This window comes from Podarcis pityusensis (genome assembly GCF_964106645.2).
Source record: "Podarcis pityusensis genome assembly, chromosome: 6".
Classification (NCBI taxonomy): Eukaryota; Metazoa; Chordata; class Lepidosauria; order Squamata; family Lacertidae; genus Podarcis; species Podarcis pityusensis.
Window position 1 is genome coordinate 74,011,289 of NC_138030.1, and position 26,993 is coordinate 74,038,281.

Sequence of the window (26,993 nt, forward strand, 5' to 3'; positions counted from 1 at the left end):
AGCACGACTAAACTGCTTCTGGTGCAACTGAACACTGTGATGGAAACCAGAGTGCATGGAAATGCCGTTTACCTTCTTGCCACAGCGGTACCTCTTTATTTACTTGCACTGGCATGCTTTCGAACTGCTAGGTTGGCAGGAGCTGGGATTCAAATTGCCAACCTTCTGATTGGCAAACCCAAGAGGCTCAGTGGTTTAGACCACAGCACCACCCATGTCCCAATCCTGTGCATATAGGAAGTGACTAGGAAGCATTGTGGATTTTGGAGGGGAAGTTCCACAGCTGTCACTGGAAGTACTGGTGGGCATAGTTGCTCCTGTGGCATCACGTTGGCAAACTCTGATGTAGGGTAGCAATTGTGGCAGTGGGGAAGGGATAGCTGGAGAGCTGTGAATTCAAAGAGTACATGTAGTGAGGGGGAAAGTAAATGTAGTGAGGGAAATTGTTCCTCCTTGTATGAAATCAGAACAACCTACATTAGAAAGCTCGGGTCATGCTCTCTTTAATGTTCTCTTTAATTCAATATCTAGATATTTGGGAAGTTCTTTTCACAGGGTTGATAAAGGACCTGCCTTTTCTCCAGTCCGATAAAAAGAATTTCGAAAAGAAATTCCACAAAGCTACTGACATTGTAAGTCGCCTCAGAAACATTCACCAGAGATGCCATTGGCAGCGTTTGTGTGCATGCTAACTGTTGACCCCCAGGAACGTTTGCCACATTAGCCACAAGCCCAAGCATAGCAAAAACATAATTGCTCCAGGACAAAACCAGTATTAATGTTCCATCAAGGCCAGATTTTCACGGTAGTTAATATTCCATAGATGTGCCTATGAGAATATTTTATTCCGGACCTGCAGTCCCAAAAATACATTGCATAGAAAACTGCATGACTCTCGCTGCACTGCACTGGCTCCCAGTGGAGTACAGGGTCAGGTTTAAGGTGCTGGTTTTAACCTTTAAAGTCCTATGTGGCTTAGGACCCACGTACCTACAGGACCGCCTCTCCTGGTATGCCCCACGAAGGACCTTAAGGTCCACAAGTGACAACATTTTGGAGGTCCCAGGTCGCAAGGTGGTTAGATTGGTCTCAACTAGGGCCAGGGCCTTTTCAGTACTGTCCCCGACTTGGTGGAATGCCCTGTCACAAGACACTACGGCCCTGTGGGACTTGACATCTTTCCACAGGGCCTGCAAGACAGAGTGTTCCGCCTGGCCTTTGGTTTGGACTCAGTGTGACCCTTATATTTCCCTCCCCTTATGGTTTTGATCTATGGGCTACTTTTAAAATGAGGCTGCATTTTAAATTGCATTTTAACCTGTATTTTAAATTGGGTTTCTTTTCCTATTATGTTTTTACTGTAATTTTACTGGTGTTAGCCGCCCTGAGCCCGGCTCTGGCCGGGTATAAATAAAATTTATTATTATTATTATTATTATTATTATTTGTTATGTGTGATGGATACACATGTAGATCCATTTCACCAGTGACACTATGTGACAACCTTATCCTGGAGATATGCAGCCCCCCCCCCAAATTGATGTCAGTGCAGGAAATTTATCTTGTATGAAAACAGCTGCATTGATAAAGAAAGTATTAAGCAGTATCAGTGGCTCAGCTACATTGTCTCATATGTAACTGTTGCATCCAGTAGTGTTGATGGAACAGAGAGGAAAACCTTACACACACATACAAACACACAAAAATACACACACTGCAATACTCAAGCAATTGCAATCCCAAATGTAGCATGCAGTTTTCCAATGGAAGAAGATTGACTCTGTAGCAGTGGCTGCATCCACATTATACCTTCAAAGCGCATACCTCAAAGAACGATGGGAACTGTAGTTTACCTCACACAGAGCTGCACCCTTAAACTACAGTTCCCAATGATTCTTTGAGGGGAGAAACGTGCTTTGACAGCATACTGTGTATGCAAGAGAACTCTTTGTGTGCCCTTTGTTTATTCAGTATCACGACCCTTCTTCCATCATGAAATTCAAGGAGGCACACAAGGAGATTCTGGGTGGCTTCTCATCCGGGTACTGGCCAAACCTAGGAGATTTCTGGATTGTCACTATTTTCAGGTAGGACTGAATCATGTTTTGGCAAGCCCAGGTTGCACAATGACTGCTGACTGGAGATTTTTGGGCTTTTTGCGATAAGGAAAGTGAGGAGGGGATTGCGCTAGAAAGTGTGGGTGCTTTGATGGAACATCATCTAAACGCAGGTCAATAGTGCTGCTGAAGACAGAGCGATGCTAGATGAAGTTGTGGCTTTTCCCGTTGGGCAGCCCTTCTGTCGTTTGCACCAGTTTGCATAAGAAGCCTCTCAAGATGGTTGGATTCTGAGAAGCGTCTCTTGTGTTTCTAAGCAGCTAGTACGAGCTGAGAGCCAGCTGCAATGCCAGAGCTTGCAAGCAGCTAGTTCTCAAAGCAGGAGGAGGAGGGAGAAGGAGCTATATATATTATATATATATAATATATTACACACATGGGAAGCTGATGCTTCGATTGACGAGCACGGGGGAGTTACTGCTTCCGCTTCTTTCTTTAAGGGGGAAAAAAGCCACACACAACCAAAAATCCTTAATAGGGGAGGAAAGACGCGAGCGAGAAGGAAGCGCCTTTTCAAAATCCACCCACCTCTCTCCCCACCCCCTCCAGCTCTCCGGCAGCCTTGGAAACGGCATTTGCGCTGCCTCCGCCGCTGCGTTCGGGCAGGGACCGGTTCAAAGCAAGGCAAGGGATTAAGCGCAGGGCGAGCTTTTCGCAGGCGCGGGGGCAGCCAGCGGAGAGGCGCCGGGGGGCCGCATCCCCGCGGCGAAGGATGGAACTTTGAGCGCGCCGGGGGCAAGGAATCCGGTCCTGGAGTGGAAAGGATCCCTCCGATCGTCTCCAAGGCTTGTTGGATCCAAGTCTCCAGTCTGAGGGATTTATTTAACTGGGGGTTTTTTTGGAACGAGTTACTGATTTTTTTTTTTTTTTGCACTCAGGCAAATCTGCAAGAGGAGACTTCCGTGCGCCTGCGGGGGCCTGAGTCCACTACCCACTCTGATCTATACGGGACGCTGCGGGATTAAAGGACCGGCGACGCCCCCCCCACACCAAATCCCCCTCAGTGGTCGCAGCGGAGCGCTGTGCGCGCGCGCGCCGCGACCCGTTTCCCCGGCGCGCAGTTGCTGCGCTCTCCTGCCTCGATCGGAACGCCTCGGAGAGCTGCCGCGGACGGAGCGCGCTTAGGACCCCCCTCCCCAGCCCCTCCAGCGGCGCCCGGGGCTCCGCCTGCTGCGGGGGAAGCCCGTGCTGGTTGTCTCCATCACTCCCCCGGAGGGGCCTTGCCCCACGTGCGCGATCCTGCGCCCAGGACCTCGCCGCCTCCGCCCCTTGCCATCCATGCGCTCGGCCGTGCGCCCGGACGCCTTTGGTCCTGCTCCTGCCTGGGACTAAGGCGCCTCCTCCTTCCCCCGGTGGATGCCTCCGGGAAGCGGGCGGAGCGCGCAGCCGGGGAGGGGGGCTGCCGCTGCCGCCGCCGGAGTACATGCCAGTGCCCTCTCCTCCTGCTCCTCCTCCACCTCCTGCTGCTGCTGCTGCTCTTCTCACCAGAATGCTTTACTTCCAGATGGTGATCATGGCAGGGACTGTGATGCTGGCTTATTACTTCGAGTACACCGACACCTTCTCGGTCAACGTGCAGGGCTTCTTCTGCTACGAGAGCGCCTATCGCAAGCCTTACCCGGGCCCGGAGGAGAGCAGCGCGGTGCCCCCCGTGCTCCTCTACTCGCTGGCGGCGGGGGTGCCCGTGCTGGTGGTAAGCGTCGCTGTCGGCAAGCGAGGTCCCTCCCCTCTGCCTCTCCCACCCTCTGGGTCTGTCCCCCTTTTTCTGGCACACCCCCACCCCCGGGAAATATATACAGTATATGCTTTTCGCCTTTTAAGTTGCTCAACTTGTTGACAAGGTGTCAGGAGGGCACAGGGGTGCCAACTTGAATAAAATATGGGGGGGGGAGAGGCAGGTAAGCCCCATCCCACATAATTGATCACATGATGGGGCACACCCACACCATTGGAATGCCAATGCCTATCAACTTTGGGGAGGCCCTCAAATATTTTATTGGGGGGCGGGAAGGCAAAGGGACCTCAGCCCCTAGGAGTTGGCACCTATCGGAGGGCACAAGGAGGGAGCAATAAATTGAGGGGGGTGGAATCCACTGTCAGTGGGTCAGTTGTTTGGGGGTAAGACATCCTCCTTCATGCTATGCCTTGTTGTTAGTATTTTGAGTGCTGGAATATTATCCAACATTCTTGCACTTCTGTTCCTTTATTGGGATCAGATAGCGCAACCCCCCTTTTTTTTGCTTGAGTCCAAATATGTTCCCTGGTGACTTTGAGATGGGTTCAGCAATTGGGCCACCAGTTGGACTCTCTCATTTGGGGAGGGGGCTCTCCACTCTTCTCAGCCATTTTCTAAGGACAGCTAGTTGAGAGAGGGCCTTCGAGTTTTCAGAAAAGCTAGATTCAGTGCTAATCTGTTTCGGAGAAGGAATAGTGCCTCCCCTGCCCCCATCCTTCTTTAAAAACCAAACCCAACCCTGACATGATTTTTGTTTGGCTCCATTCAAAGCATGTGTTAGTCACAGATCCAGTGGGTAGCATTCTGGAGGAGACCAGTTGCTGATAATAGCCACATGTTAATATTTCAGCCAACGGGAAAACAAAAAAAAGACAAGCTTGGTTATTTCTGACAGTAGATCGCTATTTAAAATGGAGCAGGTGCTTCTTCTGATTTCTGCCTAGTACATTTAAGAGATACACGGTGTGGCACGTGGCATGATGTGCAAGTGAAATCCTAAAATCCTGCTACTTATATGTGGTTTTCTGTACATATCTTTTTTTAAAATAGAAGTAATTACACACACACACACACACACACAGATATGTGGCTGTGTTGTAATGCAGTTCAGCTGGGTTCTCAACTGGGGGGTGGGGAAGAATATCAGCAGCAAAGCAACAAAACATCTGCCTTTAAACGGCTCAGTGTACAAGTTGTAATGTCAGCTGACAAAAGCATTAGCATCATTTAATAATCCTTGACCATATTGAGCAGATGAACAGAAAGGGGAGTGTGTGGCTGTTAGGGCTGGATTATATATAGACATGAACGCACACATGCGTGCATGTACACACACACACACACACAGAGAGAGAGAGAGAGAGAGAGAGAGAGAGAGAGAGATACTGCATAGAATTAGTCTTGTTCTCGAATCTGCTGATTTCCCCCTTGGTAGCAGTAAATATTAAGGCCATAAAGATGAATGGTAATATTTTGGAATTTGCAGTTTAATAAAGCAATGGTCTCCTCGGAAATTCTGAATGGAAAAATAAAACTCAGAGAGAATTTCCTTTCCATCACAGCAGGGCTTTGCTTAGGAGTCTCTTTAATTATAAATCAATCACACTTGCAACCCTGCGAGTCTTCATAGTGATTTTAAACCTGAGAGCCAACTTATGCCCTAATCAAGAAATAATTGAAGCCAGGGCTAGCACAGGTTGCCTCCCACCTTGCAAATGTTAAGGCAGAGTGTTGGATAGAATGATATTGTGCTTTTCTCAGGCTAGGAAGAACTGGAAAGGGGAAAACTTTTTGAGTGCCCTTCCAAGAAACCACACACAAAAACTTAAAGTTTTAAACTATGCAACTGCCTGTCCTCTTTTTAAAAGCTTCTTTGCTTTTCAGTTATATATATATATATATATATATATATATACACACACACACATATACACATACATATATATACATACATATAACAAACAATCCCCATATACCTCCCACCTCCAAGAAACATTCCATGCATCTACACAGTAAATGATAACAGCTGAACATTAAGCGGGGTTGTACTATACTGTAGTTTTGTGTTGATTTTAGCAGCTAAGGGTCTTTGCTTCTTAGCAGAGAGTGACATACTGTATTAAAGTTTGCTTGCATTATAGGAGGGGTCAAAGAAGGGAAAGCATTTGACTGTAGAAATGTCACCTGCTGACACTGAGACTTAAGGTTGCAATCCTGTGCCCATTTACTTGGGAGCAAGCAACACTGAACTCTATGGGACTTACTTGAGTAAGCATGCTTTGGATTGTGATGCAAGTCAGTTCCTTACATGGGGTGCAGGGAGATGGCAGGGCAGGGAAAAAAAGAGAGAGAATATTAGCCCATAATTCCCATAGAGTGCTGGGCTATTTTTTAAAATGTAAGGTAAGCTGAAATCTACTTCCATCAGATACCTGAAATGTAATTAACAGCAGGTATGTGATGGACACCACTGTTGCCGGTGTCAGCAAAAAACCTCAAAGGCATTGCATACTGAAGGTGTCATTTTCTTAATACATTTGGCCCCTTATAGGAACCCTTTAGCAAGTCCATGAGGGCAAAAGATTCTTGCATTGCAAGGGGTTGGACTAGATGACCCTTGTGGTCCCTTACAACTCTACAATACTCTGATTCTGTTAATGTACAGTGCCTTTGCATTAAATGTATTGGAGCAATTAGGGACCCTATTCTTCTCTCCAGATAGTTATTTTTGTATCCATGTGAGTACAGTACAGACCCAGCGGTATGTAGCATGGATGTTATTTTGTTAGCTTGGCTTCATTAGGTGGGCAGGGGCACCTAGGTGTATGAAATTCCAAAAATGGAGAGGATCGTGATAAATCACCAGTCAAGACCTCCATACATCTAAAACACTCTGTCGTGGATCCTCAGTGATCCACACTGGATTTGTGGCCGTGTCTGTATCATCCCAACGTGATTTCGAAAGAAGGAAGTTCACAGCTGCTTTTGTGTGGCTGTGCGATTCTGGATTATTACCCCAGTCCACAGAATTTCTCAAGCAGAGTCAGCGGTACCTACATGACTGCATCTCTGCATATTCACCTGTGGAAGAGGCGATTGCTGATCAGTTGGAGTGGCACAAGTTTAGAAGGGGATGCTGGGTTCAAAACAGTCGAGAAACACTGCCTGTGCCCTGTCATTGATTGGTCCCATTGATTCTATAGTTGAGTTTGGTACCTTTAGAGCTTTCTGCACAGATCAGCCATTCCCGATACAGGGATCTCATATCGAAAGAGATGGCATGAAAGAAAGAGGACACATGGGGGAATAAACCACCTTTTTAATTAGCCACATCACATGACTCTGTCACTGCATCCAATACACATTGGCTGCCAGACTTGTTTCCCAAGATACAAGATATTAATTTTTAAGGAGATTTGCGGTCCAGTTAAATATTCATTACACACTTCTATCTGGCAAGACTGTTTAAAAAGTGGCCGTTAGATACATTTTCTCCTCCTTATTTATCTTTCCAAATGCCTTGTTGCAAGCAGGAAACAGGAACTGGAGGGGAACTGGATGCCTCTGAACTCCCATCAGCCTCAGCCAGCATAGCCAGTGGCCAAGAATGTTGGGAGTTGTAATCCATCAACATCTGGAGGGCCCCACATGGGCTACCCCTGGTTTAGACAATCTTCCAAATCTTGTGTGTGAGAGACACATGAGCAGAGATAAATGAAAACCAAAAGAAAGAGTTGTATATTTGTTGAGTAACTGGTGAGAACAGCTGTTAGCTTCCTCCTTGCTTGTACTTTTGTACGTGGGTAGCATAATCAGGAGAGAGCGCTCAGCCAATTTTAGGCATGGTGACAGGATGGAAGAGAGAGGCAGAGTCTTAAGTATGTGAGCTTCAAACAATTCTACCATTTTTTGTGTGGATCAAAATCTGTACCCCAAATTGTGCCTCGAAGGCCACCAGAAGCCAATTTGGACTGCGGAATAAGTAGCTGAGTATTCTCTTTTCTTTACTGATTGAAGTATTTAATATCTAGAGGTCATAGTCATGTTGAGATATTTTTAGTTTCTCTGTTATGTCTTGAAATCTATTTAAGAAAGTAAAGGAGAACTGTCTCGCTTGATTCTCCACTGTGTGTGCTTTTCTTTGTCAAAAACATGTGAATTGTTATACAGAATTTTTTTATTCAGTTCTACTTACAACCTTTCCTACTATGCTTCCTGGTTCTTTAGTAGGACTGCTTGCCTTTTTTGAACTCTTGCCTTTGAAAGCTGGGAAATACATGTTAGCCTAATCTTTCACCTACAGTTGAAATGATGCGTATATTACTTTTCCAGGAGGACCGCAGTTAACCTACCAGATGTGCTATGAAAAGATGTGCCAATGGCCAACAACTTAGATGTATTTGAAAGGGGGTTAGATAAATTCATGGAGGTCAAGGCATGATGGCTGCATGCTATCTCCAGGATCAGAAGCCTTTGAATACCAATTTCTGGGGAGCAATAGCAGGAGAGGGCTATGTTCCTCCTGTCCTGCTTGTGTACTTTCCATAGGCTTCCCATCTGAGCAAGGGGATGCTGGACTAGAAAAGCCTTTCATTTGATGACTCCTTTTTCTATTTTTCTATTGTGCTTTATCCCTTCTGCTTTCAGTGTCAAACAAAGTTGTCTTCTATCGCTTTATCACTATTTTACTAAGATGCAAAAAGAATATCTTGACAGCTAGCAAACCCGATGCCACAGAACCATTTGGGCGTACGATTTTTGCGAAGTGTTGTGATGGTTTTGTTGCTTTTCATTTACCCTTGTAATCTGCTATTTGCCTGGAGCAAGTAAAATGTACGTTCTGGCAAATGCAAACTGTGTGTCTTTCTGCTTCTCCTCACCATTAAGAGGTACTGAGCTCTAAACCAGGGGTGGGGAACCGAATCTGGCTAGCAGACCAGATGTGGTGTAGTGGTTAAGAGCGGTGGACTCGTAATCTGGTGAACCGGGTTCGCGTCTCCGCTCCTCCACATGCAGCTGCTGGGTGACCTTGGGCTAGTCACACTTCTCTGAAGTCTCTCAGCCTCACTCACCTCACAGAGTGTTTGTTGTGGGGGAGGAAGGGAAAGGAGAATGTTAGCCGCTTTGAGACTCCTTCGGGATATCAAATCCAAACTCTTCTTCTTCCTCATGATCTCCTCATAGGGCAAGTTTGACATGTGGGTAGCCCCGCCAACAGTCAATCACTATTACATCACCATGACAACAGTTCAGCATCCTTCTTGCTCTGAACTCTGCTCCAGATAAGAGCGGCCAACTTAGGGGTGCTCTCAGAGTCCCCCAAACTCATCTTTCCTTCAGAGGTGTCTTGGTAAGTCCCTGGCTCCTAGCATAGGAGAGCTGAGACTCTTCTCATTGTCAAGCTCTCCTTGAGGTTAGCAGACAAGTTCCCTTCACACTTCCCTCAGTGCCTCTTCCGGTAAGGAGTTTACTTCCTAGGTTTCTACATCAGGTTGCAACCCGGAAGGATTTCCCTGTCATCTCTGAGGCTGAGACAGTGTTTCTCTGTGTATCTCTTCCTTCCAAATCTATGCTGCTCCTCTGGCTGCCTCCTTCCCACCTTCTCTCACTCTTCATAGTATGCAGAGGAGGAAAAGCACCACTCACACAGCTGTGAGGTTCCATGGAGGCAAGGCTCAGTTATGTCAAGCCCATGACAAGTCCCAGCTTTCAGCCAGCCTTTGACAGCCAGGTGACTCCCCCCCACCATGGGTTTTGCAAAGTGCTATGCAAGGTGCTGTGTTAAGCAGCTGTTCTGAATTCCCCAAGCTGCATGCACTTTTCCTTGCCATGAGAGGGAGGTGCTTGGAAAATGAATCCCTTCCCCCTCTCCAAATAAACACATTCAACAAGAGAAGGTTTTCTATTTGGATTGTGGCTGGCTGCTGCTGGTGCCACAACACGACTTACAACAGTTGCAAGAAACAGTTGAGAGAGCTGACTCAGATACTCAGCAAACAAAAGGGGCTTCAACGTTCTCAGGGCTCAACAAGAGTTTCATTGAGAAGGAGGGATCAATATTAAAAAAAACCTTTTGCACAAGCACAGTAGTAGTTGATTTTGGGTGCCTGGAGTGCTGAACATTGACCATGTAGCTACAGAATGTAGTTTAACATTCTAGATAGACATTGGCTTGTAATGCAACAGAGAATCATAAGCAGGACAAGTTCATAAACCAAACCAGATTCATATTCAAGCTTTGGCAATATCACTGCTTGAGAGACCAAGGGCCATGTAGGAGCAGAAATGGTCTCCCTACTCCTCATTACCAGTGTTAGAAACTCAGATTTATAAGCTAGGACCAAATGGCTCCTTAAACCAAGGTTACAGTCACCAAAATGAAATGTCTAGTTGTCATTTTGGGGCAAGACAGCTCTAAAGTCTTATTTTTGAAATGATGGACTGACTGTGAGTGATTATCAGTTAAACATCTGGCTAGTTCAGATGCAACTTTGAGTTAAGGTTAAGAGCTTTGAAAATTTAAAGAAGAAAAGTCACTTGATCCAGAGACAGTCCACCTATATACTGGCTTAGTCCAACCTCTTTTCCTTAATGGTGACATGGACCATTCATAACACAGGGATATTCTTCACAACTGTGAGCAGGGCAGTGGGGGCAGGGTGTAAGTGAGGATAGACTAAAACAATTAACTGTAACGTTGTTCATTGCTCCTCCTCAGGCTGCATAGAAAAAGGATTTTGGTTTCTGAAATTCATTCTGGCTGTGCGAATAAAATAGAACTGATAGAATTCTACAGGGTGTGGTATTAGTGTGTGAAAACAGTCAAGATCCAATGATGCCCAGGCATGCAGTTCCAGATGGTGCAGATGTTAGGTGCCATCCTGGCACCCAGACATCTTCACTTGGTCGCAAGTGGCCAATAGTCAGATGCAAAATGTGCCTGGCTAATTTCGAACCCAGTTCATTACATAAAGGTTATATGGCATATCGACTAATAAGGAGATACACTATCCAATCAAATGTGATTTACTTATAAAGATGATAACTGTGGATTATTATTATTATTTGCCAATTAAAAAAAATCCACATAATTCATTCGATAGGGTGTTTTGTTGTGGTTCCTAAATGTCTCGTTGCAGCTAAAATGTGGCTTTTCAAGGACAACTTTGAGAGGGCAGTTGATGGCAGCAAAAACAACATGTCTTGAGGCACTTTAAAGACTTAACAAATTTATTAGGGCATACGGTTCTGTAGAGACCAGAAAAAGTTTGTCCCATAATAAATTTGTTAGTCTTACAAATGTGCCATGGGGCTCTTGGTTGTTTCAAGGACAGTAGCACAGACCTGAAAACTTGAGAAATATGTCAGCTTCTCACATCTCGAGACTTTCTCCCCAAGGCACAGCAGTCAGAAATCACCTTTCTTGGCACTGTTATCATTTGTCCTGTCCTTGGTGGCACATGATTTTCTAGCTACTGCTGTGAACACGTTTTGTATCGTTTGAACAGAAAGGAAGGAAATAAATTTGCTGCCCAGACAATTCAGTGCTTTTTAAGTGATCACCGCATATCTGTTAAAAATTGAGCTCAGAATCGTGAGCATTATGATTTGGATTTGGGGCTCACATTTTGGATTTAGCCTTTTGATGCCTTCTTTGAAGTTTGTTGAGCTGTCAATTTTAGTACTTGGTAGCATTTCAGGACTGATGGGGGCACATCCTGGTGACGTGTAGATATAATGCCTGCTCCTTGTGAAGGAAGCAGAAACCAACATCCTCCCCCTTTCTGTGTACATCACTGGGCAGCGTGTTCGTACAATATCAATACAAACCCAACTTTTGTACATAGGTACAGTGTTGATCCCTTGGAACAACCTTGGACAATTAATCAGCAGGAATTTCATTACCTGGCATATAGGACACCGTTACGAGTCCCTTCTGAACACATTCCCTAGCATGTTGCAGTTTCAATTGCAAGTGCTTTGTGCTTTGCTTACAACCTTCAGAATTCAGCAAAGCCAAACATGCTTTGTTGTCCTGATAAACCTGGATTGGACATTTGACAGGAATTCTCATGTCTTTGCACAACTGTAACAACCATTCACAATCCACAAGTGAATAAGTTCAAAGTCCAGCCTTGAAGCCATTAATTAGGAACTGGCAGGCTTCCCGGAGCAAGAGCACATTCCTTTCATCAATCATCTTGATGCGCAGAGCAGATAACGTCCCGTTGCCTCCGTCGTCCGTCATTCCGATTCGACATCTGGGCCCATAACCAAAAATGTTAGTTTATTCAGCTCTGGCCCATATGGAGCTGATATGGCTTGTCTTATCCTGAGCTCAGCAGAGTGTAATCTTGTAGTCCGCAACGAAAGGATGAGGCCGGTATGGCCACTTTGCTATTTTATTTCACTATACCGAGAACACACAAATGTACATCTTGCCTCTGTGAGAGCAGAGAGCAACAACCTCAACAAAGAAACGACAGAACAAAGAAACCGGAAACCAGTGTACGTCACATCCAGTCTCCCTTTCCTGTGGGAACCCAACAGTAACTGAACTGTGGAATGTAAACATTGTCTTGTGACATGCAGCTGCTGCTCAGTGAAGGAAGCAGAAACCAACATCCCTGTCTCTGCTGGAAAAGATGCACAGTGTCTTACAAAGCACAGTATATTGTGTGCTTCTTTCCCTTCCCACTTTCTGTCCTTCTTTCCGGAGTGAATTCTTCCTTCCTTTTCCTTTCAGCGATAACTATGATGTAGAGTTATACATGCACCACCAGTGTAGGTGATGATTTGGTTTTTAATCTCTACATTGCAGTAATGATATCAGCCATAGTTAGTGTTGATAGCATGAACCCTAAACCATGGATCATAGCAACCAGGGAAGGGAGGAATCTGTGAGGCGTGATTGATTTTCCAAGGCTAGCCCCCTTTGTGCAAACCATGGTTTTCAGGAAGTCAACTTTGTACATGCACTGGTTCTTGGCTAATCACTTTCAACCATACATGAGTAACAACGAATGCTGCCATATGATGCTGATATACATTTCACTTTGCTTGACGTTGAGAGGATTCTGCACATCTAGCCTTTCTCGATCCTGAACACGTTGCATGGAATCTTTTTTAAAAATATATTTCAGTAAGATGTATTGCCACATTTTGTGCTAGAAAAGCTTTATTTACAAGGATAGTGACTGAGAATCTTCATACCTCTAGAGTAGGTCCCATCGTTTCAATAGCACGCAATAGCGTGTTGCCTGTTTCATGTAATGTAAAGGAAATGCACCGTGTATGAACAATGATTAATTGTATGAGTGAAACAGTAATCACAGAGCATCCACGACAGACTGGGCTTTCATGCTTTCCCTTATCACCCAAACCTTTGCAATGGAGGCAGTTTATGCCTTCAGCTGTGATTTGATGGGTGCGTTATTGAATGATGTACAGTAGAGGTGTGTGTCAATCATCCATTATTTTCATGCGTTGCAATCCTGCTGTTTTCGAGACATGTCAGATTCCATTTGGACTTAATATCATCACTAATGTGTTTAAGATCAGGATGCCAGTCATCATTATCTATGTCAAATGAGGGCACCATAGATGATAAGGAGAGCGAGCGTGATCCTTTTTGTAGTCCATTTCTAAGGCAACTTAGATGGTGACATACTGATGTTGTGGGTGCATATGTCATTGCAAATGCTTAGGATAAAGCTATTAGTACAGGCTATGTAGAAATGCGAGGGACACGGGTGGCGCTGTGGGTTAAACCACAGAGCCTAGGACTTGCCGATCGGAAGGTCGGTGGTTCGAATCCCTGTGACGGGGTGAGCGCCCATTGCTCGGTCCCAGCTCCTGCCAACCTAGCAGTTCGAAAGCACGTCAAAGTGCAAGTAGATAAATAGGTACCGCTCTGGCGGGAAGGTAAACGGCATTTCCGTGCGCTGCTCTGGTTCGCCAGAAGCGGCTTAGTTATGCTGGCCACATGACCCGGAAGCTGTACGCAGGCTCCCTCGGCCAATAAAGCAAGATGAGCGCCGCAACCCCAGAGTCGGTCACGACTAGACCTAACGGTCAGGGGTCCCTTTACCTTTACCTTATGTAGAAATACACAATCTATGCCCGTGGCAGGTGTCTCACACTGCCTTTCAACAGACCAGTAGCCAAATACAATATTTCCTTAGACCAAGGTTAAGGAGTCTCTGACCCACTGGTGCAATCCCAACCATTAAGGTCAGGGTAAAGAGGTGTATCTTGAACATGTGGTAAAAACTGTCTAGTGAAGGTGCCAGGCACACCTCTGTGGGGAGGGAATTCCACAAGTTAGGGGCCAACACAGAGAATGCCATCACCTCCGTCACCTTCTGAAGGCAGTGGAACTAACAAGAGGGCTTCCTCTGCTGATTTTCACACATGAAACTGTCTATAGTGAAGAAGGTGGACATTCAGATATTTGGGGCCTATGTCACTTAGGACTTTAAAAGCGCACATGAGCCCCTTAATTGATCTGTCTCCAAGGAGACACACTCTAGCCAGGTAAAAACAAAATGAGGTGGGTGAGGGATGTAGCCTGGGGAGAAGTGTGTGGGCTGGGGAGAGTCCAGAGGGTGAGACAGAGAGGCTGGGGCGGGGTGGCACCTGCCTTTGGCCATCCCTGCTCTAGAAAGAGGAAGTATTGACGTCCTCAGTATGCATTGTACGTAATACAGCCTATAACCTCACTGTATACAATGATAGACCAAATCACAATGCAGATCAGATACTACTCTGAGGGTGTGAGTTCTTTCTTCTGCTAGACTAAAACTGTTTTGCTGTCCATTAAGCAGAGGCGGATCAATAGATGAGGACTTGCAAAAAATCCTTGCATTGGAGAAATGTGTGCTATTAAGGTCCCTTACTTGGGAGGGATGTGCCATAAACATAACGTGTTGGTCTTTTGAGCATAGAGCTGTGTCATATCCAGCCCCTTGTGGGAAGGTTAGCCCACCCACATTGTTACTCTCTTCCCCCTTACTCTTCTCAGTTATCTACTTTTTCTAAGGAAATGGAGTTCATGTGTGCTTGCTTGAAATTTACATGTTAATTGGGTTTTGGGCTCTCAGGTTAATTAGGTTTAACATCTGTTTCACACTGGGATTATTCCTGTGATTGACTGAGGAAGCGATGAGGGTTTTGAGGTTACCAGGCAGGCCGTTGCATGTCTCTTCTCTTAACCCCCCAACCACACATTTTGCTCATATAATTCCCTGGGCTTGGGAACAGGCTAACTTTTGACTCTGCATGTTTCAGCTGATGCTGTTTGTCACACAACTTTAGTGACCAACATCCAGCTGAAGTAGGATTTAGTCAACGTATCTTTTGTTTAATGTCTCCAAATGTAGTGTAGTAAATAATAATGAACAGCCGTGAAATATACTCAAAACTAAAACCCCAGTGAGTTCAATGGGACACTGTTTCAAGGATAGGGGTGCGGGGTGCAGATGCTTCAAATAGTACTTTTGCAAAGGAGATGAGTGGGGATGCTCACCAAACCTTTGACCATCCTCCCCTCTTCTCCTTTGTACCCCTAATGTTGAAGGTGTAAAGGAGCAGTGCTGGGTAAGAGACTGCTAAACAAACAAACAAACAAACAAACAAACAAACAAACGGAAGTGTGTTTGCATCTGGATATGCAAGAGCTGATCTTGTTTTCCAGAGTCCTGCTAAACTTGTGCTAAAGAAGGATGATGAAAGAAGGGACACTTCTCTGAAATATGCTTCTGAATACCAGTTGCTGGAAACCACCGGAGAGAAAAGTGCTATTCTGCTAGTGTCCTGCTTGCATTTGGGTGGCTACGGTCAGAAGAGCATGCTGCAATAGATGAGCCCTTGGCCTGATCCAGCAGGCCCTTCTTTTCAAACCTTGAACTAGTAGAAAATAATGTAGGAAAACAATTCATAACTGATGGTGCCAAAACAAATAATTAAAGCTTGTCTCAGTTTCAGAGTACATAGAACTTCTTCAGCCAGTATGCAGCAATTACCGTAGCTACTATTCTAAGGCCTCTGCCAAAACCCCCAGATTGGCTGTGGTTCCCTAGCACATGTCAGGTAGGTGTTGGGAGGAGGGAAAGGACATGCATAGCCAAAGGGAGACATGTCTCCAAACTTGATTTTCTGATCTGCTGTTGACCTTGTTTGCCTTTGCAGAAAATGTATTCAAGCAGTGATAGTTTTCTCTCTCTCTCTCATGATGACTGATTTATGCAGTAACACTGTAGACAGCAGCGGTTTCAAACTGTGTCCCAGGGAATCCTGCATTCCTTAGAGGTTTCTCAGGGTTTCCTCAATAGGCAGATAAATAATAGGGAGTGAGTTTCTCTGAAAATTTGCTTACCCACCACGACTGATCCTCTCTCCTGTGTGGCCATAGGAGACTGTTAGCTGAGTCTAGGGGTCATTTTTGGTTCATGGAAAAGTGACAGAGAGGTCCAACAGGACTGGTGAACCATACTTCATCCCCCCAGCCTTCCAAGTTTTGCCCTGTAGGGAGATGAAAATGCCCTCTGGGGAACATTCATTCTCTGCCCCCACATCCTGTCTCTTCAGCTAGAAGAAACAGGAGAGGAAGCACCAATCATTAATGATTCCTCTCCCCCCACTACTTCAGAACATGTCAAGCAGCTCTGTGGCTAGAAGGTTGAGATCCACTTTTGAGGTGCAAGAACAAGCTACTGCTGAACTGGCTGGCTATGTTTCTTATGCCAGAACACTTTGTGGTGGAGATCAAGTTGCATCTTGAGGATTTCCTTCTGATGCCGGAGCCCCTCGCACAGTCAGTTGTGCATATGACTTTGTGTACAGGCTTGTGAGGCCGCATGGATGGTATGTTTTCTGCCACTCATGGCCCTTTGGCTCCGAGCTTAAATGATTTATCGTAGCATGAATTTTTTCAGACAACAGCATATGAAAGTTTATGCCACAATAAACCAGCTACTCTCTGAGGTGCCATAGCACTTTAAGGCTTACTGTAAATAGAAGTGCTGCCTGATTCTGAATATTACAGACAAATCCTTTTGCCTTTTGCTAGGCTTTTAGTAATATTCTTATTTTTGAAAAAAACAACACCATGTATGAGCATCATTTTGTGTGTGCGTGTGTCCGTGTGTGCTTTCTGATTTGGCTCCTGTTAAAAACAGTCTTAAATACTCTGCAGTTTCGAGGCTGAAGAAGCAGATTGGATACGTGCTCACACCCGCACAAGAGGCCAATGTGCTATTCTTTTTGCGGTACCTCATATAAAAGATACAAGCTCAGTAACTCAAGCAATTTGTCTACCTGTTTGTCTCTGAAGGGCCTCCTGACCCACTCATTTATCTCTGCAATTCCCAGCTGACATGGAAGGTTTTGCGCATGGTGTGAAAAGACCAATGTTCTGTTGCGCATACAGCCTTCATACTGTGGCTGTGGGTGACATGGCCCTAAAACTGTGCCTGTAATGAGGGTTTCTCATAGATGAGAGTCATATCCAGTCAGAGAGAATCTGCAGATCTGCAGTGATTATTGGGGGTTTGCGATTCAGCATTCCTTCCATTCTAAACCATTGAGTAATAGGGTTTTTGTCTGGAGTCCAAAGGAACAATCTGTCCTCTCCCCCCTGCTGGTTTCAGGAGGCACTGCCAGCCTTGGCGTTCTGAAAAAATGAGATTACTAACAGTTCTTTTAACTTTTCTCCCCCTTTACATAGTACATCTCTGAGGCTCGCTGGAGTCATGATGGCACTAAATAGGATGTGATTCACTCTAATCTATTGTCCCTGGGAAACTCGGAAATAAAATTCTGTACATTTCTTTAAGAAAAGCGATCGCTCATCTTCTCTAAATGAAACACTGAATGCAGGAATGCAGAAATAGCACTCCTATCCTGTATAGTCTTGTGCAACAGAGATTTGTAGTACTTAGCTCTGAAGAGGATAGGTTTCTCAGCTTGTCAGGGTTGGGGCAGTTTCCAGTTGGTACCCTTTGTACAGTTTGTACAATTTGTCATGGATGCTTTAGTTGAGATTCCTGCGCTGTAGGAGGTTTTTGGTCTAGGGTCTCTTCCAACTTTACAGTTCTATGACCATTGTATTAAGAAGAATATAGGATAATCTGCAACAAAGTCTAAGGCAAAAACCTTTCACTGGAAATCCAGAACTTGTCTTCATTTTAATCTCTGGCTGTTCAGTGGTTGAGTTTTTCATTGGGCCATTTGCTCTTCCCAGTCAAATATCTTTTTAAGAGGGGAAACATAAAGGGATATGTTCCTTGGAAATGGAGTACCACATGTGTATTATTTTTATGAAGTAGAATGATGGGTAAGCAAATGCCAAGGGAAAAAGAATGTAACGAGCTTCCATCTGTTCCACTTGGCATATAGCTTTGCGGATTTTAATGGCAATTTTGCCTGTTTAAGGGGAGCTGATAGATGTTCCATTCCGTTCACAGCGACATGCACTTTATAGGGATCTTTTCTTCCTAGGTTTTGCCTACGCTAGGAAGACAGGCTGAAATCTTCAGCCTTCCTCCTGTGCGTTTAATTCCACCAAACAATGTCAATACTAATGCTGAATAAGGCAATGATAACTCTCTTAATGCCATCTTCAGAATGCTGGCTTGGGTCCTAAGTTCCTCTGAGTCAAACTCTGCTCAGGAGATGTTCCTACTAGTGGAATAGGGATACGGCAATTGCGTGGCGAGTTCCCACCCCCCTCCCCCATGGAAATAATGACACATGACACAATTATTAAGGTTAATGGGCCAAATAAGGCCACAACTTTATTGGTTACAGGTGATGAGCGGTATTGGCTTAGGCATTGGTCCTAACCGACTATATATGACTTTAGCCCGTCCGCTTGAAGTCCAGGAAGGGTTAACCACCAGTAGGGGGAGTCCTGCTGATGCACATCAACTAAGAACTCCCCCGGGGTCACCGATTAGGGGTTTGCATTAGGCCCTCACCTCCCCCAGGCTTCGGACAGAGCCACACCCCTTGGAATCCTTTATCGGACTATCCTTCGATATGCGGGGCAGGTGATGGCGCTACCTACCCTCTTCCATTTACAGAACAATACCAATGCCTAATCGCCAATACCAAGAAAGTTGTGACAATTTGCTACAAGGTAGGCGAAAACCAAGTGGCTGCTGCCAATTTGCCAAGTGGAAAAATTCCTACCAGGCCCCTCAACGGTGACCAACAAGGTTCATGGCAAGATGAAGGAACAAAAACCTTATAGGGCGGGAGGGTAGGGAAAACCGGAACAGCTGGCAGGTGGCAAACAGGGAGATCCCCAGCTGTGTTCTGCCTTAAATAGGGCAGGTCATGCCCCCAGAGCCAGCCGATTGGCTGGCCAGGGGGTGACGTGGCAGGGAATCCCCCCAATCGTGTGGGGGCTGGGCTCCAGCCGCCGCATGCATGATGGGGCCGTGAAGCCCGCAACCCTACCTCCTCTGTAGGGCAGAAGTGGCTTTCTGGACAGTTGCTCCTACAGCACCACTATGCCACCCCAAAATGGTTTAACTGTTTGTTTGCTTTTTAAAAAAACAAACAGATTGGTAACATGAGGCCTGGGATGTTAATACTAATTTAGGGTTGCCATACGTCTGGAATTTCTTGGACCTAACCGGTAATCAGCCATCGGAAATAGTGTCCGGGCGGAAATTGCTTTAATGTCTTGGAAAATCTGTATGTATGCCATGTCGGCAGTGTCGTTTGCAGAAGAAGCTTAACAACTTTGGTCAAAACTAAAATATGGCAACCCTATACTAAGTGCACTGAAATTTCAAAAGCAGCAAATAAGTAATCTGCCACATCTGTATGGATGCCAAAGCTGTATTAAAAATCAACTAACAATTGACCAAGGAGAACCTGTTTGTATCTTCAAAAAGGCAGAAGGTGCCTTGAAGGAAATGTCACACAATGCATTTCCAGGAAGCCAGGAATTTTCTGCCACCCTAATAGTTCCATCAGCTTCCTTCATGGAGAAAAGAAAGAAAGAAAAAATCAAAAATTGAACTACTACGGCAATGGAAGCATAGTGCTGTTTTGTGTGTAGCATGACACCTACAAGAACTTATTTTAAAATAAAGCCCTTTGTTGTCTTTGTCGAACATTGTCTGGTGTTATGTACTGAGTTGAATAGGATCCAAACTGTAGCAGTCTGATTGGTCCTAGAACAATAGGATCCAAAAGGCAGCAGTCTGATTGGTCCTAGAACAATAGGATTCAGAATGCAGCAGTCTGATTGGTCCTAGAACAATGCAGCAGTATGATTGGTTGGCAGGAACCACCCAATCCTGCTCCAGATAGAAGTGAATCCACAACCTGATTGGCTTACAGTAGAATTCCAGAATTAGCCAATCATGTGCAGCCCATTGTGTAAATAATGTATATAAAGCAGATACTGTGAGGGGACATTTATTCATTCCTCCTCACCACTATGAGCTGAATAAAGAGCATGAAATCACTTTGCGACTCTGAGTATATTTCACTGGCGACGAGGATGGGATCCCGCTGAGCTGACTGCCACACACAGCACCGCAGCACCGCCAACTGCCGCACCGCTGCCTCGCACCGTGTATCCAGGCTTCAGCTCCGGGGCACAAGGAACTCAGAATGGCAGCCAACAGCAGCTTCTCGCCATTCAACCCAGCATCTGGAGACTGGGAAGCGTACGCCTCCCGTTTCACCTTCCTCCTAGAAGCCAAAGGGGTCACCGACGAAGAAGACGCCAAGAAGAGGGCGATATTCTTCAGCGTCTGCGGAGAGGAGACGTTTGAAATCGCCCGGGCTCTCCTTGCGCCTGAAGACGTCGCTACTGTTCCATACAAAACAATAATGGAACAGCTGAAGGGGCACTTTTCGCCGCAACCCTCAGTGGTGGCTCGTCGAAATGCCTTCTACGCAAAGCGGCAAGCCCCTGGGGAAACCATAACTGGGTTTGTGACCTCTCTCCGCCAAGCCGCCCGGTTCTGCAACTTCTCAGAGCTGGAGAACATGCTTCGTGACCGCCTCGTCGGTGGCCTGAAGGATGAGAAGCTGCAACGACGCCTCTACGCTAAGAAGGACCTAACGTTCCAGGTCGCTCTGGAGGAGGCCCTGGCAACAGAAGCTGCCGAGAGGTCGACCCAAGAGGCACGGCCGAGCCTGCCATCCCAACCGAGGGTCCACCATGAAGACCTCACCGACGACTCAGGATCCGACAGGGAGGAGGTGCACCGAGTACAGCAGCGCACTCAAGCAGCGCACAGACCACAGCTGCCTCGACGAGAAGGAGGGAACTGTGCAAGCTGCGGGGAGAGTCACGAGAGGAGGACCTGCCGTTTCCGCAACGCAGAGTGCAGGCAGTGCAGAAAATCGGGACACATCGCCCGGGTGTGTCGGGCTCGGCCCACCCGACACCAGGCATCAGATGACCAATCCAAGAGCCCCAGGTCCCGGGGCCCAACGCACCAAGGCAACTCGACGGAGCTCACGGACTTCCAGGTATACCAGTTGCCCCACCCCAACGTAGAGAAAATTTATGTAGAGGTACAGATAGAGGGGGCCCCATGCCGCATGGAGCTTGACACGGGTTCAACTCTATCCATAATCTCGGCAAGGACCTTAAGGAAACTGTGTCCCACTGGGGGTCCCAAACTCAGGCCGGCCCCATTCACCCTCCGGGACTTCCAGAAACGTAAGGTCCCCACAATGGGGGTGGGGACCTTCAGGGTGCAATACCGAGGGCGGACGCGGCAACTGGACTTGCTTGTGGTCAAGGGCCCCTACATTAGCTTACTGGGATTGGCATGGTTTGGACCACTGGGGCTAGCTGTCACCGGGGTGAACCACACTAGCTTACAAGTGGACGTGGACACCATATGCAAGGAATTTCCAGGGGTTTTCGATGGGAAATTGGGACAGTATACGGGCCCCCCCATTGCGCTACAGCTTGACCCCGCAGTACGACCGGTCAGGCTCAAGGCCCGCCGGGTCCCGTTCGCCTTGAAACCCCGTATAGACGAGGAATTGGACCGACTCGTAGAGCAAGGAGTGCTGGAGCCGGTGCCTAATGCTCCCTGGGAAACCCCAATCGTCACACCCGTCAAGCCTAATGGTTCGGTCCGCATCTGCGCAGACTACAAATGTACCATAAACAAGGCCCTCACGGCCCACGCATACCCAGTGCCAGTGGTCAGCCATGTCCTTGCCACCCTGGCTGGGTCGAAAATTTTTGGCAAGCTGGACTTGGCCCAAGCATATCAACAGCTGCCAGTAGATGAGGCCACAGCAGAGGCACAGACGATTGTGACGCACAGAGGAGCGTTCAGGGTAAAGCGGCTGCAATTCGGTGTCAGCGTGGCACCAGGCATATTCCAGAATATAATGGACTCTCTCCTTAAAGGGATTCCTGGCGTCACCCCCTTCTTCGATGATGTGTTGATTGCCGGCCCCACACCAGAGGAGTTTGAGGACCGCCTCCGCACCGTTCTGCACCGTTTCCAGACGGCGGGTCTCAAGGTGAAGCGGGAAAAATGTCTACTAGGAGTGCCTCAGGTGGACTTTCTGGGATTTATGGTGGACGCAGAAGGGGTCCACCCGACTGGGGACAAGGTACGGGCCATTTGTGATGCCCCAGCGCCCAAGAGCAAGACTGAACTTCAGGCCTTCTTGGGACTATTGAACTTTTACCATTCCTTCCTTCCCCACAAGGCGGCGGTAGCGGAGCCCCTACACAGACTCCTGGACAAGCGGGCCCCTTGGGTGTGGGGCCAGCGCCAGGAGGCCGCATTCCAGGCAGTCAAGGACTTGCTTGTCTCAAACTCGGTCTTGGCACACTTCGACGAGAGGCTGCCGGTGGTGCTAGCATGCGACGCCTCACCCTATGGCATTGGAGCTGTCCTGGGGCACCAACTCCCGGATGGAAGAGAGGTACCGGTGGCGTACTTTTCCCAGACACTCAACACAACCGAGCGGAACTACTCGCAAATCGACAAGGAGGGTCTGGCAATCGTAAAGGGAGTAAAAAAATTCCATGATTTCTTGTACGGGCGGCCCTTCACCGTGGTGACTGACCACAAGCCGTTGCTTGGCTTGTTTGCCCCCGAAAAGCAGACCCCCCAAGTGCTGTCTCCTCGCGTCCTCAGGTGGTCAATTTTCCTTGCCAGCTACCAGTATGCACTGATTCACCGACCTGGGAAGGCGATGGGCCATGCGGACGCCCTCAGCAGGCTACCACTACCGGAAACAGGCCCTGACCCAGCACCTGCACAAGAGGTTATGAGCCTGGAGCTGCTTCCCGACCGCCCCATTCAGGCACAAGAAGTTGCACACCATTCCAAGAAAGATAGGGTCATCTCCCGGGTCCTGGACTGGGTGTGGAGGGGATGGCCCAGCAGCAGCCCCGGGCCAGAATTCGCCGGCTACACAACCCGCAAACATGAACTGTCGGCCCACAAGGGGTGCCTGTTATGGGGAAGCAGAGTCGTTGTTCCCCAGCCCCTCTGCAAAAGGGTCCTCACAGCCCTACACGAGACACATCCAGGGGTAGTAAGAATGAAGGCCCTTGCCAGGAGTTATGTGTGGTGGCCGGGGATCGATGGAGAGATAGAGGCCTGGGTCAAACACTGCCAGGCCTGCCAAGAATCCCGCCCAGACCCCCCAAGGGCCCCAGTCCAGTCCTGGGAGTCCGCCCGAGCACCATGGTCACGCCTGCATGTGGATTTCGCTGGCCCCTTTCAGGGGAAAACATTCTTCATAGTGGTGGACTCCTACACCAAATGGCTGGAAGTCGCACTGGTACCGTCCACTTCCACGTCCGCAGCCATCCGGGTACTACGCAGGCTGTTTGCAACCCACGGGCTCCCTGACACTCTCGTCTCAGACAACGGGACTGCATTTACGTCAGGAGAATTCCAAACCTTCACAGCGCAGAACGCCATCCGCCACATCCGTTCGGCGCCGTTCCACCCTGCCACCAATGGCCAAGCAGAACGCATGGTGCGGACCACCAAGGACACCCTTCGCCGCATGACGCAAGGGGACTGGGAGTACCGCCTTGCCACATTCCTTCTAGCACAGCACAGCACCCCCAGCTCAACGACTGGCCGGAGCCCCGCTGAACTACTAATGGGTCGGCGCCTTGCAATCAGATTGGACCGCCTTCACCCCGATAGAGCTCAGGATGAGGTAGTGGTGGGGGAAGGCAGGAACCCCCGGACCTTCGAGGCCCAGGACCCAGTGTACGCAAAGAATTTTGGGGCAGGCCCAGCATGGGTACCCGCCACAATCACCAGGGTCACTGGCCCCGTGTCGTACGAGGTGCTAACGGATGGGGGGCAATGCTGGCGCCGCCACTGCGACCAGATACGGCGACGATTCCCGGGAGAAAACCAGGAGGAGGACAGGTCAGAGGAGTCCCAAGGGAACAGCGGGGCAGTGAGGCCCATAGAGCAGGAGGGGCCAGCAGGAGAGGCAGAATCAGTAAATACAGAGAGGACCCGTGAGCCCGAAAGGACACCGGAACCAGAACCACGACTGAGCGAGCCGGTTGCACCAGACCAAACAGCCGCATCACAGCCAGCATCCTTGGAACACGAGCCAGAACCCGGAGCCCGGACCAGGGAACACCCCAGGCCACAACGCACACGTAGGCCGCCGGCATACCTTGAGGACTATGAATGCGACCTCCCGGGCAGGACTGGAACTTAGAGGGGAGGGGTGTTATGTACTGAGTTGAATAGGATCCAAACTGTAGCAGTCTGATTGGTCCTAGAACAATAGGATCCAAAAGGCAGCAGTCTGATTGGTCCTAGAACAATAGGATTCAGAATGCAGCAGTCTGATTGGTCCTAGAACAATGCAGCAGTATGATTGGTTGGCAGGAACCACCCAATCCTGCTCCAGATAGAAGTGAATCCACAACCTGATTGGCTTACAGTAGAATTCCAGAATTAGCCAATCATGTGCAGCCCATTGTGTAAATAATGTATATAAAGCAGATACTGTGAGGGGACATTTATTCATTCCTCCTCACCACTATGAGCTGAATAAAGAGCATGAAATCACTTTGCGACTCTGAGTATATTTCATCTATAAAGCACTTTTGCCTGTCAGCATTATTATACTAAGCATTAACTCTACACATTGTTATGTGTTGGTTCAAAAGAAAAACACTAAAAATAGCATGGTTGTTAAATCACATGGAAGGAAGAAACACCCTCTTCCCTGTTTTCAAAAGGCATATTTGGAAGGATGATACTGGCAGGAAAAAAATGAGTTGCAAAAGGCAGGTTTACAAGCATATTATGCAAAAACTTTGCAGAGACATTTTTGGAAATAATTCACATTGACGTTTGGGTGGCCATCTAGAGGCAAGTCTGTTGACAGTTCGATGAAAAAGAAGCACGGGAAGAGATAAATGATCAAAGGCAGCAGTCAGAAGTGTCAGAGTAGATGTCACCTAAGATGGTTATTATATAATGTACGAGGAACCTACAACAAAATGTTGCTGGCAATGGTGTTCTCACCTCCTAATTGCTCAGGGTGCCTGCCAGCCATGCTCTCCTCCAGCCTTCCATTCCACACCCAAACTTCTCTGTTTTGCTTTTCTGACAGCCAACCTCCCATGCAGCAGTGGTTGGCAAGGTAGGGTGCCCCTCTGCTTACCTGAGCTCCCATCACGGTTGTTGCTGTGACATACCAGAAGGGTGAGAAGGAGGCAAAGTTGGTGTGGTGCAATTGCATTGGCAGGAGAGCTGGATTGACTCCATCACATTTGCATCTTGCTGCTGCCTCGCCCCTCCTTCTTGCCCTCCCAGTATGCCGTAGGGCAAACATTGATAGATGGTCAGGTGAGCAGTTTTGCCATGTCAACCACTAACTATTTCCATGACTATTTCCTCAATGGGCTATTTTTTTGGAGTTTTTGCTCCCTTGGATATTCTGTCAAAAGTTTTTTTTTTGTTTTGTATTCCTGAACACTTAGTAGTTCCCCCAAGCATGCAGATACTCCAGTCTTGTTTCTCAGTGGCTCTGTTTTGGCTATATAGTGGTATCTCGCGTTACATATGCTTCAGGTTACAGACTCCACTAAACCAGAAATAGTATCTCGGGTTAAGAATTTTGCTTCAGGATGAGAACAGAAATTGTGCTCCGGCGGTGCGGCAGCAGTGGGAGGCTCCATTAGCTAAAGTGGTACCTCAGGTTAAAAACAGTTTCAGGTTAAGAACGGACCTCTGGAACGAATTAAGTACTTAACCTGAGGTACCACTGTAATCCTGTTGGCACTAGTTACCCACACTCATTATTCAAAAAAAGTGACCAAACATTTGTATAGCGCTTTTAGGTGTTCAAAGCGCTCCACATTCATTATCTATTTGTAAAGATTACAACAACATTGTAAGGCAACCCTGCATTATCATCCCCCACACTGAGGGGGGAAACAAACAGCTTGCCAAAGGCTACTGTCGGGAGGAGGTCAGCAATAAAACACCCAGTGTCAGTGATGTTAACTCTTTATTCAAAGATGCCCAAACAGTGCAGGCCTAGCGATCACATCATCTCTTCTCTGTAGGTATTGCCCCAATGAGGCAGTTGTGAAGACTGAAGGTCGGTGCCTTCCACTGCTCTCTTGAAGCTCCTCCCCCAGTTCCTTCCCCAGCTTCTTTGTCTTGTCTCTCTTTGTCCCCCCCCCCCATTCCTCTCCATGTTCTGGGAGACCAGGGGGAAGGGGAGCTGGTCGCAACAGGAAGGGGAGACTCCCTGGCTTCTTCAGCAACCTGCTTCATCTCTGCCTCTTGGTCCCACTCCTCTCCAGCCTCTGCTTCTGCCACTGATTCTGAACTGCTCTCTGCCACTGCCTCCTTCTGCTCGCTAAACCCTGTTGCCTCTTCAGCTTCCTCTACCTCCTCCTCCCAGTCTGCTCCCTCTTCTCCCTCTGAACACTCATCGTCATTCCTCCACCAATCTCTGGGCTCTGAGCCTTCCTCCCTTGGGGGTTCCCCAGTTGATGCTTCCTCTGAATCCAGCCAGTCCATGACAGCTACTTACTGACTGCTGACTGTATGGCCCATGTGAGATGTTCAAGAGGCTTTACTGAAATATCAACAATAAACCAAACATCTGATCCTTTCATATTATAT

General features: G+C 47.4%; 1 protein-coding gene across 1 annotated transcript in view; it reads left to right on the top strand.

The window, feature by feature from the left end:
• Positions 1 to 2,999: 2,999 nt before the first annotated feature.
• PLPPR5 (phospholipid phosphatase related 5) overlaps positions 3,000 to 26,993 on the top strand; it is an 88,209-nt gene continuing 64,215 nt past the window's right edge. The window contains exon 1 of the mRNA XM_081008799.1: positions 3,000 to 3,810. Coding sequence (XP_080864925.1) covers positions 3,541 to 3,810 — 270 coding nt within the window. The 5' untranslated portion in view covers positions 3,000 to 3,540. The remainder of the gene's footprint in view (positions 3,811 to 26,993) is intronic.